The sequence below is a fragment of the Dendropsophus ebraccatus genome, chromosome 2 (assembly GCF_027789765.1).
Source record: "Dendropsophus ebraccatus isolate aDenEbr1 chromosome 2, aDenEbr1.pat, whole genome shotgun sequence".
In the NCBI taxonomy this organism is placed as follows: Eukaryota; Metazoa; Chordata; class Amphibia; order Anura; family Hylidae; genus Dendropsophus; species Dendropsophus ebraccatus.
Window position 1 is genome coordinate 78,380,645 of NC_091455.1, and position 21,455 is coordinate 78,402,099.

Genomic DNA, 21,455 nt, shown 5'->3' on the forward strand with positions numbered 1-21,455 from the left:
CCTTCAGATAGCTGCTTTTAAGCAAAGATCTGTCCTGGGGTCCGTTCGGCAGGGGATGCAGTTATTGTCCCCCCCCAAAAAAAAAAAAAAAAAAAACAACTTTTAAACTTGCAGCTCTGTGTCAAATTGGCGTAGCTTAGAGTGTCTGTGCTCTAGGCTTGCACCGCCTCTCTGTCATTCTTCCCCTTCTTCTCTTCATTAGGAATGCCCCAGACAGGATTTCTCCTATTCTTCACTTGTCTGAACACTGCACAGGTGCCTTAACTATCCAGCACATGTGCAGTGTTCAGACAGGTGATGATTAGGAGAATTCATGCCTGGACCGTTCCTAATGATGAGGAGGGTGAGGAGAAGATATGGAGAGGCGGTGCAGGTCTAGGGCACAGACTCTCTAGGCCACACCAATTTGGCACAGGGCTGCAAGTTTAGGACAATAACGGCATCACCTGCCAAACGACTTTTCATTGCTGGCTATCTTTGACCGCTATAGAGAGAATGAATGGTGCACTCAGTCAGGACAGTTGGGTCCATGACTGATATAAAATCATGAAAAAAAGTTACTCAAAAGGACTGCATGAGGTTTTCTTAAACTATGAAAACTTTGCTGCATACACTAGTAAGGTTACAGAGAGGACAAAGAGGCTGATATTTCCTTTATAATGCACAGCCCTTAAATGGGTATTCCCAATTGGGGCAGTTATGCCGTTTCCAGAGTATTCACAGAATAGATATCTAAGGGATCACAGGGGCACTACCTGCTGGAGTCCCCAAAGGGGACCCCAAAAACCTCTCAGAATGAAGTTGTGGGTTGCACATGCGCATCAAAGCTCCATTCTTTCTATATGGAGCCACCAAAGAGATCCCAATGTAGCTTTCAGCATTCTTTAGTGACTGTAGGTAGATTGCAGCCGTAGCATGGCTTCTGAGTGATAAAGAATCTTCTTAACTCTTTCCTAACACAGTGATCTTGGGCAACAGCTCTTTCAACTTTTTATGTTTTTATCCTGTCTTCCATAAGCCCTTACTTTTTCAAGATAATTTTTTTTTGTTGCCTTCATTGCAACATTTAAGATATCACACAATGTATTGAAAGACCTTAATAATTATGTGTGGGGTGAATTGGGAAAAAAAATAACAATCCCAAAAACATTTTTGGGAGATTTAAAGTTTGCAGTTCACTGTGGGGATACATGACTTTTATTATATGCCATACAATTACAGCAATACCAAATTGAAAGAAATTTCATTTTCCTTTTTTAGTACTTTAAAAAGTCATACCTACCCTAAGGAGGTTATGGTCACACACAGTAAAATAAAATCAAAATATGACAGTAATATATGGTATAAAACATGGCCATATTTTGTATCTAATAATGTGCTACATTAAAGTGTATGGAAAAATTTCAGTCAAATATATATTTTTTACTATGTGTGCACAGACGGTTGTTCTTCCATAGATTTAACTAGTAGCACATTACTAGATTCAAAATACGGCTGTGGTTTATACCTATTTTACTGTTGCATTTTGCTTTTGTTTTACTGTGTGAAAACAATCTACATTTTTCATTCCATTTATAATTATTATTATTTTTTTTTACAGGGGATAAATACCATATTTTAATATTTTTTTTCACAGCCATGGTGAAAACGAGTAATGTTTCACTCTTTATTGTTTATTTTTTTATATGAGGAATTAGGAAAGCAACACTTACACAAGGTAAATAAAATACACTGATTAAGCCCTTCCGGCATCAGGGCGTAACTGTACGTCATGATGCAGTAGGGGGCGTTCAGAGGGGGCCACGCGGCGACCCCGCTCTGAACCGCTGCGATCCCGCTCCCACTAATTATATTTTTAAATGCAGCTGTAAAATCTGACAGCTGTATTTGAAAGTATTACTGTCACCCTTTCCCTGGTGTCTAGTGGGGGATTTTCCCCCTTCTGCTTACCGAGTCGGGACTCAACGACGCTCTGACGCTGATCCCGTCTCGGCATTTGATTCCTCTGGTCTGCTGCAGACCAGAGTAATACAGCAATGATCTCATCGATCATTGCTGTATAAACTATACTGCGGTGATCTCTATGGACTAAAAGTTAAAGTATACAGTTAAAAAAAGGGTTTTAATAAATAAAAAATCCCCTCCCCTAATAAAAGTTTGAATCACCCCCCTTTTCCCATTTTATAAATAAAAATAAACAAATAAATAAACAAACATGTTTGGTATCGCCGCGTGCGTAATCGCCCTAACTATTAAACTATCACCTTTCTGATCTCGCACGGTAAATGGCGTAAGCGCAAAAATGCCGAAGTGCAAAATTGCGCATTTTTGGTCGCATCAAATCCAGAATAATTGTAATAACAAGTGATCGAAAAGTCGCATATACGCAAGTAAGGTACCAATAGAAAGTACAGTTCATGGCACAAAAAATGACACCTCACACAGCCCCATAGACCAAAGGATAAAAGCGTTATAAGCATTGCAATAGAGCAATTTTAAGGAACATATATTTGTTAAAGGGAACCAATCACGCCGAAAATCCATCTTAAGATAAGGAAACGTGCTGGCACATCACCCAGCACGTTTCCTAAACATCCCCCTGTAACCTCCGTGCCCCCCTCCATCAGTCAGTAATCTTACTTTGAAGAAGTAAGTCACGGTGGGCGGAATTAGTCAAGGTGGGCAGAATCAGTCACAGGTCCTGGGCGTCTGTAATGGCTGTAATCACGCCCAGAGGGGCGTGCTTGAGGTCTGCCTTCCATCCACGTGACCCGGAGGCTTGCGTTTCACATCATCCGCACACATCGCCGACGTCTTCTGTAGTCCGTGCATGCGCAGTACGGAGGGAGACGACGCCGACGTACTGCGCATGCGCGGACTCCAGAAGATGACGGCGCTGCGTGCGGATGACGTCAGCGCGCCGCCGACGTGAAACGCAAGCCTCCGGGTTACGTGGAAGGCGGACCTCAAGCACACGCCTTTGGGTGTGATTACAGCCATTACAGACGCCCAGGACCTGTGACTGATTCTGCCCACCTTGACTAATTCCGCCCACCGTGACTACTTGCCGGAAATTTACATACAGCGCGGGACTTCTTCAAAGTAAGATTACTGACTGATGGAGGGGGGCACGGAGGTTACAGGGGGATGTTTAGGAAACGTGCTGGGTGATGTGCCAGCACGTTTCCTTATCTTAAGATGGATTTTCGCCGTGATTGGTTCCCTTTAACAATGGTTTGAATTTTTTAAAAGCCATCAGATAAAATAAAAGTTATACATGTAACATATCGTTGTAATCGTACCGACCTGAGGAACATGTATAACAAGTCAGTTTTACCCCAAGGCCGAACGGCATAAAAACAAAAACCCTCCAAATAAAACAAATGCATTTTTTTTTTTCAATTTCATTACACATTTAATTTTTTTCTGGTTTCGCAGCATACTTTATGCAAAACTCAGCCTACCATTGCAAAGCACAATACGTGGCGCAAAAAATAAGGGCTCATGTGGGTCTGTAGGTGAAAAAATGCAAGCGCTATGGCCTTTTAAAAACAAGGGATCCAAAACATACATAAGCAAAGCTTTATAAGTCTTGGCAACTTGCATAAACTGTATACACTTTTGCGTCAAAGCTTAACTGTGTGTTGTCACTCAATTTAATGTCTATATCTACAATACTGGTGGTTATAGGGTGATCTGACACCTATAAAAAGAGATGCTTGATTACTAACGTCAGTTTATTATTAGCCTTAGGCTGAAAACTGCAGGCTTTCTGGATAATATAGGATATATACAGCAAAATGAAAATAAACTGAAAAAAAAAAAAAAAATCACCAAGAAATCTCATTAACAGGAGGTCTCTTTCTGATTACAAATTCTCTTTTGTAATTTTTATTAGAGAGGATGATGGCAGAGGGTGTCCCTCAGTGCCCCTCGGACATCGTCCTCTCCAGCAGCCACAGCCCGCACAGTTCTGGGAGTCGGGTGGTGACATCACCATGTTATTCAGGAAGTGAAGCCTTGATGCAGTAGTAAGTGCAGAGAAAATAGCATGTTACAGTATGTGCATTCCCAGTAATAAGTGTATATTGGTGATTTGTATAACTTTCGGGAGGGCAATACAACACTTTAATAAAAAATTTTCGACGGACTTCTCCTTTAAGCCTTACTACTGGGTGATTCCCCCAGATAAAGCGGAGCTGCACCTGTCTGCATATGCCATTGTACTGCTGTCACTTTCCCTGTATAGGTTCTGTAGTAAGTGTATACAAACAACTCTTTTCAATAACTCAAATACTATGTTTTCATTACATATTTATAGCAGACTTGGTTCAGTACTTTAGGACCATTTAGAATGCAAGAAAATTGGCTATATTATATATGCAGATGGTGCTCACTGTATTCTGCGTGGTTACCATACTTTTATCCTTTATGTGTAGTCTGGAGCTTTTGCGGTTACACTAAGCGACACAACATCATCCAAAATACTTTATAGATACAATTTACAACCCAATTTAGCCACAAAGTTAACAAGATTGGGATCCTGCACATCCTGAAACATAAAGTCCAGTCAGGTCAAGCTAAGGCTGCTCACATTCTTAGAACTAGATCATGAAATGGTACTCTGTAGCTAACAGCCATCAACAGCCACAAGATATGTGAAACTGTTATTCTCCTCTAGGCTCCTTGTACCAGTGCAAACATATAATTATGCTAGATAAATGTAATAATAATAACAGCTTCAGAATTCTTTAAGGTTTAAGGTAATTGTCAAACTGATTGAATGAACAAAAGGGAATTTTGAGAGGAGACAGGTGAAGCACAGACATTTTAATAAGGCACCATGAGGGGATGTTCTGCTGATTGGACCCCTATCACACATATGGTGGGCCAAAGGCATCAACTAAAAACGAGGACCTCCAATTTAAGTTTATGTTCACACAACGTCAGTTTAGTACTAATGACTACCATTGTTGCAACCGCTGTGATTAATACTAAATTTGCGTTGCACTGCAGGCTGATGGAATCCCAGCCGGATACCTTGTGGCCGATGCGAAAACTGACATGTTAGTTTTGTGCGGCCACTATTCATTGAATAGTGGCCGCACACTCCACTGTGAATGCAATGTGAATTGGGATAAGGCCTCACACGGATGTGCCCGCATCCGAAATAAACAGAAATAAAGATCATCCGGCCGGTACTGTAGTACTGTCTGGGATGTTCTTCACTAACACCAGCCGTTGTGTGACCCGGCCAGGTCACAGAACGGCCAGTGTTATACGCTGTGTGAACATGGCCTTAGGGTGAATTATAGGCTTAACCTTCAACTGGCATCCCGATTATATTGGAGTTTTTCAGTTTCAGTATGAGTCTTCAAGTAGTGTGAGCCAAGGCTAACTAACTATAGTAATTGCAAATAAATTCTATATTCTTGGTCTTATTTTAAAATCTGACCACAGGCTAAGATTACAGAATACTTTAAATGTTCCCACATCTGATGTGTGCTTGACTGTTTGTTTACCCTCTGTACATACAGCAGAATACAGGATTACTCACAGAAATAATTACTTACTTTCCCTTCTTCATTTTTGTAAATGCAGTTCCTCAGAAAATGTATGTTAACTCTTAACTGCTTGCAAAGATTTTCTTCCTATAAAAAAAGAACGGGTAGGAGTCATTAACATTTCTTTTTTAGTAGAACAACAATACAATTGTAGCAGCACCAGATAACTCAGTAGATGGGTACTAATCTCACTGGACCGGACCCAGGTACGTATGAAAATCCAAAAAAAGACGACATGGAGACAGCACATCCAAGGAACTTCCCTTTTAATCACACCAGTGCAATGTTCCTTCTCTAAGTGCAGCCTTTCTCTAGCTTCTCATCACTGCACTGAAACGTTGCACTGGTGTGAATAAAAGTGAAGTTCCTTGGCTGTGCTGTCTTCATATCATCTTTTTTTTATTTTTTTATTGACAGAATAACACACATTACAAAGTTATACAACTTTGTAATGTATGTAATGTCTGTGAATGGCCCCCTTCCCAGTGTCCCACCACCCCCACCCGTGTACCCGGAAGTGTGGTGCGCTATACATACCTGTCACGTGCCGACTCGTCTCCGATCTTCAGTCTGCTATGTCGTCTTCGGAAGGCTCAGCCAATCGCGGCTGAGCAGTCGATGACGCTGAAGAGGGCGCCCGGCACTCAGGACGCTCGGAGAGATTCGGCCCGGCCTTCCGAAGACGACATAGCAGACTGAAGATCGGAGACGAGTCGGCACGTGACAGGTATGTATAGCGCACCACACTTCCGGGTACACGGGTGGGGGTGGTGGGACACGGGGAAGGGGGCCATTCACAGACATTACATACATTACAAAGTTGTATAACTTGTGTGTTATTCTGTCAATAATTCTTTACCGCCGCACTACCCCTTTAAAGGGAATTTATTATCAGAAATTGGGCTATTTTTTACTTTCTCTTTTACTTTTTTGTTGAATACATTTTTAAAATATTTTGGTGTTTTTTTTATTTTATTTTACTATCTATAGATTCTGAAATCTTGCATATTCAATTCTGGCCACTAGCCCAATAAATTAAGTTGACACTTCATGCTTTGTAGGGATAATGTTAGAGCAGGGCCCTCCTTATCACAGTCAGATTTACAGTGAGAGGTGACAACAATAAATAAGGGAGAATCCTCACAATAACTGAAGCTCAGTGCTTAGCCTCCCCTCTTTGTAGAATGCCCTCTGCACAGGTCAGAGTGGGCTTGGGTAACTAAAAATATCCTACTAATATATTCAGCTTCTATGAGGAGGTGAGTTTTAGATGGATTTTGTGCATCTAGACTTTTCTAAACCAAATAAACCAAATAAAAAGTGGATTTATAAAATCAGGGTGTTGGGAGTAGGAGAGAATACATGTCAATGGATAAGTACTTGGCTCAGTGATAGCAAACAGATGGTGGTTATTTATGGGACATGCTTCAATTGGGTCACAGTCAGTGGGGTACCACAGTGGTCAGCATTGGGTCCACATCTTTTCAATATGTTTATTAACCCCTTCATGTCAAAGGTCATTGATGTCTTTTAAGAGTCATAATGCTTTTACTTTTTCACCTACATGACTGGTTGGGGTGTAATTTTTTTGCGCCATGATCCACAGTTTTAATTGCTATCATATTGGTGTAAAAGAAAAAAGTTACTTATTAATTTTTTTCTGATATAATTTTAAAAAATCCTCTTTTAAAAAAAATATATATTTTCGTTTACGCTTTTAACCATGCGGGTTATAGGTCTCCCTAGGAGACTTATATATGCAATCATTGGAAGTATTGCTCATATTGCATAATATTGATCAGTACTATCGTCGATCTTTTCATAAAGCCTACCCGAGGGCAGACTATCAAAAGATTGCAGATCCCACAAGATGGAGGTGAGTATTTCTCTTCCGCCTGTCAGGAAAGTGATCAGGACCTCCGCGATCCCGATCAGTCAGTGGCAGGTGCTTATCCGTTTAAGTGTTTTTGCCTCTCTTTGTATCAACTTAGGCTTGTGGGTTGCAACTAATGGACTCCTCTTTTTTCAACCTGATCAACACTAACAATGAACTATGGTGGATCATGAGCTAAGAATGGACTGTGGTGGGTCAAGTAGAAACTTTTTTTGTAAATTTTGTTTAAAAAAAAAATAGTATGGGACTTAATATTAATAAAGTAAAAAAGAAGTGTGTGTATATTTTAGCTTATGGTTTTTACTTGGCTTAGTGCTTTCTGCTAAATGTGCACATTAATTTTACTAAACTATTTGATAAAAATGATCAAATGGACTGACTACCCAGCTAACAAACACATGGTAACTAGATGCTCTCATTAATTGTAAAAGGGACAGAAGATGAAACGTAAGAACACGGTGCTTTTGATTCAGCACATGGAGACGGCTGTTCTTACCAATAAGTGAACAGGCATCACAGGTTAACCACTCTCCATTTATAACAAGCTTGCTTCCGTCAGCTACTTCCTCAGGAAGCTTGTTTGCGTACTTATAAAATGCTACAAGTAGCGTGCATTTTAAATTCGATACAGGAAGCCATATATCCCATTCAGTACAGAAGACTAACTGTTAAATGTCAATATCATCTTTTATATCTACTTATATCATTAATATAATTATTATGTTTAAACAGACAATGCAAATCGTTCAAATACTTCATAGCAAATACACAAATCACATATACAACATAAAACAGTGTTAACTTAAGGACTCTAGAAATTTAAATATAATTTTTTTCCTCTTTCATTTTTACAGAGCCACATAAAGGACCCTTTTTGTGGTGCCAAATTTACAAACACCACCTTTTATTTTACCATAAATTATACATTAAAAAAAGGAATAAATTATGTGTAAGATGAAATAAATATAAAAAAAAATATACATTTTCTTAAACATTGTTCACTGTGCGGGAAAATTTACATGTTTTCTATATTCCTCAGGTTGGTAATATTACAATGATATGTTATATGTAGCCAGTTGGAGGCAGGCTGAATCAATTGCAGAGTCAGGCAGCCCTGGGGGGCCTAACAGAGGTCTCAAGGTGCACTGACAACAAGTCGGTCCCTCGCAATCTTGTCGCGGGGAGCTGATCTGTTACACTGGACCACCAATAAGGTATGTAATGGCCATTTAAATGCAGTTGTTAGTTTTGGTAGCTGCATCTAAATGGTTAAATGGCCAGCGGGGGCGATTGCTCTATACCCACTATTAGTAGCATACTAGCATCAATTAGCAGCTAGGAGTCACCGTGTATGGCTTAGGCTCATTCCTCTCCATACCCCCTTAATGGCCCTATGATGAAAATACACGTCAAAGGTCATTAAGGGATTAATAGATAATGTCCTGAAACATACCTCAAACAACAATGATACAGATCAGCTTTGCAGGATGCATTGGTCATGGAACATTTTTTTTTTATTTTTACCCTAAATTTTTTGGTATGGTATGGTTTTCCTAAAAGAAGGTTTTATTAAGAACTCTTTCCTTAGTGGCAAGATATGTTATCATACTGAAAGATTACTCCATCACTTCCAACCTAGTTTCTATTGATGGAATGAGAAAAGTATTAAAAATAGCACTGGAGACAGCACTTGTGATAGTAAAGAAAAAAAAAATGGATTTTTATTCACACTCTTTTCCGCAATATTTCGGCTATATTTTAGCCTCACGCTTGAGAAAGTAAAGTACAGTAAAATAAGAGGGTGTGAATAAAAATCCTGTCTTTTTTTCACTATGACAAGTGCTGCCTCCATGCTATTTTAAAAATTCCTTACAAGTACTAACTTAACACTCCCCTTGCCTGCCACTGACTGGCTGAGCAGCCAGTTCATCATCGGGTCTTGATGTGTCAGTTCTGGAGATACCGCAGCCGGTCCTGGCGTTTACCGTGGCACAGTGAGAGGTAAGTTACCACCCTGCCCGCAGCCTGACAGTTCCTGAGAACCAAGTTAGGGGTCAATTTTTGCTGCCTGCTTCCATCAAGATATTAGCATTTATGTCAGTTGCAGAAAAGCTTATATTTGTCTACTCCTCATCATATTTCAGCTGTGTTATGAGCAACATGGGTCTTACCCCTAAATAAATAAAAAGTGTTTGATGTTTAGTTTTAGTTATGTCTAACCCCTCATCTACATGCCAGAGAACAGGCACAAATAAGAGCAGCACATAACCAAGACATGCAAGTCAGCTTTTTAATTAAATACTGAAGTTAAAAGGCACAAACACAAAAAAATTATAGGACGATAACCTTTATATTATACTTGGCAAATACCTTTTTTTTCTGTGAAGATTTTCCTGGTTTTAGTGACTCTAGAGTCAGCTGTGCATGAATATGCTTCATCTTCTCAATGCAGATATCTATAAAGTTAGCTAGAATAACAGGTATGAACAACTTTATGAAAATCAAAAATCAGGAAATGTACAAGGGTTGTCCCAACCAGTGAAGTCCCTTCTTAAAATTAGCAATTTACAGATATATGGACTACCATATAATAAAACGTCATCTTTAGATCTCTAAAGTCGACGCTACTATATGTAACAAATGAGAAGGTGGGTTTAACATCACCTTCACCTATATTGCCAAACCTTAATACAACACTTGTGCATTTTACAGACCATAATTTACAGGCTGCACTTCAATTTTTGTGTATTTTTCCATTTAAAGGGAACCTGTCACCCCCCGTGCCGGGGTTACAGGCTCCCGACCCCCCGTTAGAGCCCCACATACTTACCTAATCCCGCCGGGTCCCGCTTCTGGATCCGGTCGGGTGACGGAGATCTCAGCCGCTGCAGCCCGGCGCGCGCTGAGAGATGAGTCCAACGCTCATAGAGAATGACGGAGCGCTGGACTCTCCTGTCATTCTCTATGGGCGTTGGACTCATCTCTCAGCGCGCGCGCCGGGCTGCAGCGGCTGAGATCTCAGTCACCCGACCGGATCCAGAAGCGGGACCCGGAGGGATTAGGTAAGTATGTGGGGCTCTAACGGGGGGTCGGGAGCCTGTCACCCCGGCACGGGGGGTGACAGGTTCCCTTTAAGGGCCCATTCACACTATGGAATCTGCACTAAAATACTGTGTGGAACGAAACCCTCGCGCAGACGCTGCACTGAAACCTGCCTTGTATCTCCTTGAATGGGAGGGCTTGTGCGCTCTCTGCACCTTGCCGCTCAAAGAATTCACAGGTAAGTTATTTGAGCGGAGAGGCGCAAGCTCTCCCATTCAAAGAGATACAAGTCAGGATTTGGCGCTGAGTATGCACGGAGGGGAGGGGGGAATGTTCAGCACGGAATTTGGTCGAAGATTCCGTAGTGTGAACGGGCCCTAATGGTAAGCTAACATCTGGATTTTTCATTTTATCCTACATTATACTGGTGAAGAATTGACATGTAACACTTGTATAGTAGTTATATATAGCACCACAATGCAGACTTTAACTGAAGTAGTTCTACTTCTATAAAAGGTGTCCCTGATGGCAACAAAACATAGGTAAAAAGGATATTTCTGATAACTATTTTAGCCGCATTAATGGTGTGCATTAGCTACAGCTTTTCATAAACTGTTTAATTTAAGTGACTCTTCTAATGTAATCCATTGTACAGTCTCCTAAAATAACCCACAAAGCTCACCTTGTAGACCGTATGCCTGGGCGCTTCTGCTGACAGCCAACAGCAGAATAAGACAGTTCACACAGATCTGTTTGAGAGGGTCCTCCTGTGATTTCTCTTCATACGTCTACATGAAACATTAAGGTGATGCATAAAAATGTTACATAACGAGGTACACAAATATATACGCAAATCATGAAACTCATTTACCCAAATATTCATTTTTGCACTTTAAATTTTCCCTCCTTACATTCTAAGAGACATAACTCGTTCATTTTTTTACCTACAGAGCCATATTAGGGATTTTATTTTTACGGTACAACTGTACTTTGTAATAAATTTAACCCTTAGACGACCCAGGCGTATAGTTACGCCATGGAAGTCTGTCCCCAGACGACCTAGGGCGTAACTGTACGCCCTGGGTGTTTCTCCGGCTATGAAGCGTGCTCCGGAGCGGAGCGCGCTTCATAGCAAGTGGGGGCCGGCTGCAATCAGCAATTAACTCCTTAAACGCCGCCGCGGCGTGACCGCGGCGTTTAAGTGTAAGTGACAAGGGGAGTCCCCTGTCACTTACCGATCGGTAAAACGGACTGCCGGAGGTCTCTTACCTGCCTCCCTGCGGTCCGATCGGCGATCTGCTGCACTAAGCCTGCACAGGCAGGCTCAATGAGCAGATCGCCGATAACACTGATCAATGCTATGCCTGAGGCATAGCAATGATCAGTGTAAAAATCAAAGTACTAGATGTAAAAGTCCCCCAAAGGGACTTCAAATGTGTAAAAAACACTAACACACTACTCCAAAACCCCTCCCCCAATAAAAGTTGAAATCACCCTCCTTTCCCATTATATAAATAAAACATATAAAAATAAATAAACAAATAAACATATAATATACCGTAGCGTGTGTAATTGTCCAATCTATTAAAATATAAAAAGCGTCATTGCGAACAGTAAACGGCGTACACGAAAAGTGGGAAAAAAGCGCGCAGATTACCGATTTTATGTTACATTATATATATATAAAAAAAAATAATAAAAAGTGATCAAAACGTCCGATCTTCACACATATAGTATTAATAAAAACTAGAGATCATGGCGGAAAAAATGACACCCCATACAGCCCTGTAGGTGAAAAAATAAAACTGTTATAAGCATCACAATAGGCCCATTTTATTTATAATTGATTGCCAAAAAAAAGGATTTCATTTTAAAAAAATATATATATAATATTAGAGAATCTGTGTAAACCTGCATATGGTTGTGTTCGGGCTGACCTATAGAATAATTGTATCATGTTGTTTTTACCATATAGTGCATTACGTAGACACAGGAACCCCCCAAACGTTACCATATTGCATTCTTTTTTACGATTTCACCAATTTATATCTTCATAAATAATATATTTGGGGTTCCATCATACATGTTATGGTAAAATAAAAGACGCCATTACAAAGTACACCTATTCCTGTAAAAAACAAGCACTTACATGGCTTGTAGATAGAAAACTGAAAGTGCTAGAGCTCTTAGAAGGGGAGGAGGGAAAAACAAAAACACTAAGATCAAAATTTGCGCGGTCCACTGGGTCATTTTGGGCCTGGTCTTCAAAGGGTTAACCATAAAATATACTGTAAAAACAAAAACAAATTATACGTAAAATAAAACTGAAAATAACTCAGAAGTGACTGATCATCCATATGCCAAGTGGACACCCAACAGTCGCGGCACCTGTCACTTCGACATTTAAATGTTGCAAATGCTATTGGTCACAGCACTCAAATGTTAAAATGACTGACATCTGCGGGATCACTGGTGTCAGTTATTACCGGCAGTTATCTGTAGCACACAGCAGCAGACACCTGCTGTGTATGGAGTGGGCTCAGCTCCTGAGCCCTCTTCATACACCCGTTTTTAGCCCAATAATTAACGTAGGGTAAACATTTTTAGACTTTTATAACACCTGAAAAAAAAGGCTTTTAAATTTCACAACTGAAATTTCTTTTTGACCTTATTGAGTCAAAGAAGATGAATATCTCCCATGTCTGAACCCACAAAGCTCTTGCTGTGAGAAGGAAGAAACATGCTGCTAACATATGTCAAAGAATTCTCCCACAGCATATATAACATGATTTTCACTTGTAAGACCATCTGCTTGGCTGTTTCTGTAGCGAAACACAGTATACACTAGGACAGTTATTGTATGTATTTTTTAGGGTTATATAAGTATAACGTGCACAGGTATATACATGTGATATACACCGGGGATAGGTAACCTGCGGTCCCTTAACTGTTGCGAAACTATAATTCCCACTGTATATAGAAAGCAAAGGCAAGATGGGAATTGTAGTTTTCCAAAAGCCGGAGGGCCAGTGGTTTCCCATCCACGACATACACTGAATACAAAACCACACTAACCTGAAAAATTATTTTGCAAAGGTTACTTCCCATCCTGAGATTTCCATCTAAAAGTGAAGTGAGAGTTGTGCTTGACTCATAAGGCTGCCGGCTTCCTTCTGCTTGAAGAAGAACTGATAAAAATTGCAGGCTGGCCACGTACAGATGTTGATGTTTCTCAGATAGTGTCAAGCATTCAGAAATGGTGTCTAGATTAAAAAATAAAAAAATAAACTTTTTTCCTACATAAAAAAAAAAAAAAACTTTCCACATATCCAAAGAAGAACAAAAAAAAAAAAAAAAAAGGTCAGCTCATCTCAGCTGATACACACAGATCTAGACCACTTTAAAAGCCAGTAGCAAAGTATTGATTGATAAGTATTGATGTTTAACCCCTTAAGGTCTGAGCCAATTTTCATTTTTGCACTTTCATTTTTTCCTCCTCATGTTTAAAAGGCCATAGCATTTGTATTTTTTCCCCTACAGACCCACCTGAGCCCAAAAATGTGCAATTGGTCATTTTTTGTGCTTACGCCATTTACCGTGCGAGATCAGGAATGGGATAATTTATTAGTTTGGGCAATTACGCACGCGGCAATAACAAACATGTTTTTTTTTTATTTATTTATCTATTAAATGGGAAAAGGGGGTTGATTCAAACTTTTAATAGGGGAGAGGATTTTTTTTATTAATAAAAAGCAAACAAACTGGGGGACTTCTATATACACGGCACTGATCTCTCATAGGGAACAATGCTGTGTATATAATACAGCACCGATACATGAGAAGGGATCCCCCTCCATGATCGCATCACTACAGCACTAGACCATCACAGAGTGGCTACAGCAGGCATTTAATGTCTGACAGCTGCATTTTAATGTCCTAATTAGCCTAATAGCTGTGGTCCCAGGCTGCAGATAACAGCCGAGATTGCAGCGGTTCAGAGCGGGGTTGCGGTGCAGCCCCTTTTCTGAACTCCCCTAACGGCGCCATGATGTACAAGATACGTCATGGGTTGTTACGGGGTTAGCGTTTGAAATGCTTTAGGCAAAAAGGCCAATATCTTTATTGGCTTTAATTACTATGCATATTTCCTATACTGAAGAAAATTTTATTTTAATTGTACTTTAGTAAGGTTATAAAATGTTTTTATGATCAAGGTGTTGAACTTTTTTTTTCTGATAAAAAATTCTGTATTAACTAATAATTCTCAGTTTATAACAGTCAAAACTTAATCTCCATACATTCATATAGCCATAGAGTGAAAGCAGACCAGTCATTTAAAAAAAAAATAAAAAAGGAAAAAACTTTTGATATGTCACAGAGACATATCAAAAGTTTTGATCTGTTGTTGTTCAGACAGCAACCAAGATAGAAGAAGTCCGTGCTGAGCAGGTTCACTTCCAGCTCTGTGTCACATAACCTGAACACAATGGACTACTAGTGCAAGTGTATGGGGCTGCCAAAGTCTCATAGACACAGTATGGGACAGAGAACTGTATGGCGGCACGGTCGTCCCACCGCTTGTTTTACTGATCAGTTGTGGTCTGATACAGATCCATGAAAACTTTTGACATGTCCCAATAGAGGCAGGTAGGCTTTAAAGGGGTACTCCAGTAAAAAGCTTTTTTTCCCAGTAATTGAAACACATTACAAAGTTATATAACTCTGTAATATGTGTCAATCACCTATCTCCCCCCCCCCTTAATCTCCCACCAGGAAGTGAAGTAAACTCATTCTTACCTAATGACTGTTGACCCCAGGAAGCAATTTTGTGACAGTGACATCATCAAGAGGGAGGCGGGTCTAAGCCTTGTTAGGCCAGCCTCCCTTTGTCAGATGACTCAGGTTGCTCCACTCTGATTGGCTAAACAAGATGTAAGCCATCTATCATTTTTACAGAATCAGTTAGACATCGGAGGAGACAAAGTGCATCATGAGAAAGCCCAAACCAGGAAGTAAAGTAAAAATGAAACCACCAACTGGAGTTTCAGGGACCTGCAAACAGTGGGAAATTCAAACGGAGACAGACTCCAGAGGGATGGTAAATGTAAAAACTGTGTGTTTGTTGTTTTTTTATCAGCGCTGGAGTACCCCTTTAAGTGATAAAGTTCTGTCGGCCAGCAGCCATCACAAACATAATCTTAAGCGCTTACCTGCACTCCCTAGCAGCGGATGCAAGCAGAAAGAATTTCATAACTTAGAGTGAAACTGTCACCCTCTTACTCTATGTGCGGTTCTCTGCACCATCCAGAAGCTTAGATGCTGCACATTCCATATATAACTGTATAAACACTTGCCTGTGTCTTTTTTCTGTACTATAATTGCTTCTCCCCAGCCGGAAGATGGGGCCCACTTGCTGTAAGTGACACTGTCCACCGATGCAGTAATCACTTTAACATAATGTAAATAATCACCCAGATTTATAAAATGAATAAACAGAAACTGGTGTAACCTGCCCACAGCAACCAATCAGAGATCAGTTTTTAGCTCTGGTAAAATGAAAGCAGAGCTTTAGGAAAAAAATCTGCAGAATCTAGTTAAGATTTTCTTTAACATAAATAAATAAATAAACTCACCGAAGAATGCAATCCCATACTTTGATAAGCCTGCCGTTATGGGAGAGAGAACACCTGGTCCATTTTTTCTTAGCAAGGTGGTTAAAAATGAAAAGATGTCTGTCCATGACTGATAAATTGCAGCTTTTAGCTCAATATCTGAAACAACAACACATTTGGATGTATTAAAAAAGGACTAATTCTTTCAATGAGCGAATTAGAAAAGACTTTGGAACTTGTTTGAAAAAAAGCAGTATGAAAGATGGGGAATGAAAGAAGAAACTTGCTTATTGAGCTGACAGCAGTAAACAAATGGTGAAATGAATACTGCACAAGATTAATTTATGTATAGCATATACATATATACACGTGGACTTAAACTGCAATGAGCAAATAAAAGATGATTTTCCAATCTATAAACCACCAATGCTGAGAAATATAAATGAGGGACAATACAAAAAGACACATAGAGGCTATGTAGCCTATTGTACATATCCATGTGAATTGCTGCTTATGAACCAGCATACAAGGGATACATTATAAATATCTATAAATATACTATTATACAGCTGTCATTCATTCATAATATTTATCACCAGGCCACATTTTGTTCTCCATTGGCTGTATACGTTGAGATACTGTCCAAAAGATATTCCAACTCATACCGCAGCTTGCCTGTGGCATACCTACAAGTTTTAATATATCACCCATAGTCTACCACCAAGTTTATTCTGTTATTTTACAGTTCACATTATATTTTCTGGACACCAAGCATAGTTATCAGTAGGCTACACTTGGTCCTATAAAACCTATGGGTGTGTCGTGGTATAGGTCAAATACCTTTGACAGTATCCCAGGGTACGTTGCTTCTGTCGTATAATCACCATCTTACAGGCAAATTATTTTTGCCTTTAGAAGAAGCATTACGGAAAGAAATGCAGTGGAGTCAGGGAAAAGAGATGGGAAATGTGGACTCCTCTTGCCCACGCTTACTGCATTCTGCTGGCCAAAACATACTGTAACATCCAGAGGGTAATGCTCCGAAAAATTTTAATAAGCACATTTTGCCTTGAAAATCCATTAACTCAATGATTCCTCGTGCTGTACATTGCTGAGTTACCATTAATTTTTGTTCATTCGCACTAAGCAGAGTAAGAAAACAAACTTGGCAATTTGAATAAAATTGTGGAGTAAGTACAATGGTAGGAAGACTTAATGGTGCATCACTGAAGGCTTTAAATTACAATTACTTTTGATGCTAGAAAGATATTGCATTAGAGGGAGACGGAAAAGAGAGAATTAAGGTAAAGGCTAGTTTAAAGGAATGCTCTTAACCCATTAAAAACCAAGCCAATTATACCCATTATCATGGTTAGTTTTAGGGGAGCTATGTGAAATGAAAATAAAACCTTTAATGGACCAAAATGTTATAATAAATAGGCTGCTACTTTTATATTGCCCCACAATCAAAACTTATCGCCAATCCATAGAATGAAGTGCTGGCTGTGCATGTGCTCTATCCACTCTAGGAGACAGTTCACCTCCGTTCTTATGAAGGGGTATAACCAAACCAAATATATACAAGCAGCAACCTATATATTAACACTCTGGGCACCTACCTCCATTTCTGATCTTCATTAGCATTGTTTCCTAACATGTATCAATATTGTCAGCTACATGGACGCTTTATGTACACTGATCGACCTTAAAACGTCTGTACAGGCAGCTATGTACATTAATGTCAATTACAAAGCCTGTGTCCTATAGGAAGACTAAACGACTCCAAATCACATTTAATTACACATACCAAGAGCTTTCTTGTGCTGTATAAAAAGCAATGAGAACAAAGTTCCCAATAAGGACCAGATCTTGTCTTCTGTCAACAAAGTTGCATTGACCTGCAGACACGATTGTAGAAATCTGGACAATGCAGACAGATACTGAAGAAGAGTAAGCACCTATTCAACAAAATAAATACAAGGTTACATACCAGATGTGAAAAACATATAAGAAAATAAATAGAAAAGGAATTCAGAGCCTTTCCACCCTACCTAATTGTAACTCAAAGATTTTTGATATGTCACAGTTTTTTTTATTTAAATAGGTCGGGATCTGGGTGTCCCCACCAAGCACTAGATACAGCTGGGAAAAGAGTATGGTTGTTCCCTTCACTCCTCTGCTTGCTGCCCTCTTGTTGCAGGAGTCAGGTAAAAGTCGATTGATGGAGCCAAACTACTGCAATTGGATAGAGCCATGAGCTCAGGAAAGAGGCTCCTATTTCTAGAAGGTAAAGAGTGTTTACCTTTTTGTCAATTTTTATGAAAAATACAGTATACATGCTGACACCTCCTTGCATTTTTGCACTAAAGTTCAGAGTGTTTACCTTCATAACGTGAACATTGTGAGTTAGTAAGATTTATTATTTACTTATTTAGTGTTTTGTTTTTTTCTACAAGAGGTGTAAAACGGCCAAATGCCGTTAACAAAGCTGTAAAATATGTATATGTACATTTCCCAAAAATGTGACCTTCTCAATGCACAATGCAATAAAATATTTTTTATTAGATTTTTTAATGACATTTTTAATAGTTATATACAATAAATGTTCACATTGATTAAAACCTTTTTTTCTTAAAATGATTTCTTTAATGTTTAACCCCTTAGCGACCCATGACGTACCTGGTGCTTCTATTAGCCGGCGCGGGTCCCGTTGCCGCGCCGGCTAATTAAGCACTTCAATGCAGCTGTCAAACCTGACAGCTGCATTGAAGTGCTTTATGCACAACATCCCTGGTGTCTAGTGGCACGGATCTCCCCCCCGCGATGCGATTGCGGGGGGGGGGGGGATCCGTTCTTCTGCCTGTGCCGGGCCTCAGCGTCAGACACTGATCCCGGCTCGGCAATAGATTGCTATGGCCTGCAGCAGGCCATAGCAATCTATGACCGATCTGATGGATCTTTGCTGTGTATATACACAGCATTGATCTCTATGAGAGATCAGTGCTGTGTATATACAAGTCCCCCGGGGGGGGGGGGCTTCTAGTTTATGTAAAAAAAAAAAGTAAAAAAGTTTTACTAAAAATAGTAAAACATTAGAAAAACTATATAAAATGCATATCACTGCATTCAGACTGACCTATAGAAAAAAGTTAAAATGTCAGTTTAACTGTAAAGGGCATTACGTAAACATGAAACTTCCCCAAAAGTTCCTGAATTGAATTTTTTTCCCAATTTCACCCCATAAATGATATTTTGGGGGTTCCATCATACATGGTATGGTAGATCAAAAGGTGCCTTTACAAAGTACACCTATTCCTGAGAAAAACAAGCCCTTACATGGCCCTGTAACTAGAAAAATAAATGAGGAAAAAACAAAAACGCAATAAAAAGTGATCAAAAAGTCGTATATGCGCAATCAAGGTACCAATAGAAAGAACACATCATGGTGCAAAAAATGACACCTGACACAGCCCCATAGACCAAAGGATAAAAGCGCTATAAGCCTGGGAATGGAGCGATTTTAAGGAACATATATTTGTTAACAATGGTTTGAATTTTTTACAAGCCATCAGATAATATAAAAGTTATACATGTTATATATCATTGTAATCGTAACAACTTGAGGAACATGCATAACAAGTCAGTTTTACCATAGGGCGAACGGCGTAAATGCAAAACTCCACGAAATCAAAACAAATTTGTTTTATTTTTCAATTTGACAGCGCAAATGATTTTTTTCCGGTTTCGCAGCATATTTTATGGAAAAATAATGCCTGTCATTGCAAAGTACAATTTGTTTCGCAAAAAATAAGCGCTCAAATAAGTCTCTAGGTGAAAAAATGCAAGCGCTATGGACTTTTAAACATAAAATGGAAAAAGCAAAAGATCAAAAACGAAAATTGGCTTCGACCTTAAGGGGTTAATTATATCTCTTATTCAGCATATAAAAATTTATATGCAGCAAAAAAACCAAACAAACCCTGAACTCGTCATTAAAACCCATAAAGCCGATCATCACACATGTAGTCAATAGAAAATGTAATGTTTCCTGAGAAGTTTGTAACCAATGTAAATGAAATATACTTTATTCTTTTTATACAGCACCGTCTCCCTATGTGAGTGCAGCACAATACAGGTAAGGCCACTGATTACACACTAATGTGGTCAACTACCTCATCCTATAGAGCGCCAAAGAGTTCAGCACAGTTCTATTGTGTTCTGATAACAGTATTAGCCTAGGTGCTGGAAGAAAAACCGACCTGTGACTTTACATTTCTTGCACGACCTTCAGGGGTGAACGAAGTCTTGAGATCAGAAAAACATCTTTCTAGCACAGCTGGCTTTACAAGACTGTAAATGAGAGGACACAAAGGAAAATCAGGAGCTTCTCCTACACGGTCAGATTACATTACACAGCAGATGCAGCAAGGACACACTGAAATATTCAATGAATTGCTGCCCTGGGCTCTATCATTTCAGTTATGCCGCTCTTTCTCATGCAATAAAAACATAATGACATATGCACATTTGTGCTTCCAGAGAAGCATCACATTAAACTATAATCACATGATTCGCAGAAGAGAAGCTTCCTAAAAAGAGAAGGAAAAAAAATAAATAAATTATATATATATATATATATATATATATATATATATATATATATATATATATATATATATATACCAATATGAATGTGTTTATGAAAAAGAACCTCATACAATTTTTCTTATACAAACATTAGGATTCTCCATTACTGTATCTAGCAGATACATACACCTTAAGGCTATGTTCACACTACATATATTTCAGTCAGTATATTTCAGTCAGTATTGCAACCAAAACCAGGAGTGGATTAAAAACACAGAAAGGATCTGTTCACACAATGTTGAAATTGAGTGGATGGCCGCCATATAACAGTAAATAACGGCCATTATTTCAATATAACAGCTGTTGTTCTAAAATAACAGCAAATATTTGACATTAAATGGCGGCCATCCACTCAACTTCAACATTGTGTGAACAGATCCTTTCTGTGTTTTTAATCCACTCCTGGTTTTGGTTGCAATACTGACTGAAATATACATATACTGACTGAAATATACGTAGTGTGAACGCAGCCTAAGGCTGTGTTCACACTACGTATATTTCAGTCAGTATATTTCAGTCAGTATATTTCAGTCAGTATTGCAACCAAAGTGGATTAAAAACACAGAAAGGCTCTGTTCACACAATGTTGAAGTTGAGTGGAAGGCCGCCATATAATGGCAAATATTTGCTGTTATTTTAGAACAACGGCTGTTATATTGAAATAATGGCAGTTATTTACTGTTATATGGCGGCCAT

The 21,455-nt window shown here is 39.2% G+C and overlaps 1 protein-coding gene across 1 annotated transcript in view; it reads right to left on the reverse strand.

The window, feature by feature from the left end:
- The window catches only part of RTTN (rotatin), a 193,543-nt gene that overhangs the window by 15,639 nt on the left and 156,449 nt on the right, over positions 1–21,455 (reverse strand). Inside the window, exons 38-44 of the mRNA XM_069957838.1 lie at positions 20,372–20,462; positions 17,920–18,070; positions 16,134–16,271; positions 13,576–13,763; positions 11,183–11,288; positions 9,829–9,926; positions 5,574–5,651 (exon numbers count right to left, since the gene is read on the reverse strand). Of these exons, the coding sequence (XP_069813939.1) occupies positions 5,574–5,651; positions 9,829–9,926; positions 11,183–11,288; positions 13,576–13,763; positions 16,134–16,271; positions 17,920–18,070; positions 20,372–20,462 (850 nt within the window). The remainder of the gene's footprint in view (positions 1–5,573; positions 5,652–9,828; positions 9,927–11,182; positions 11,289–13,575; positions 13,764–16,133; positions 16,272–17,919; positions 18,071–20,371; positions 20,463–21,455) is intronic.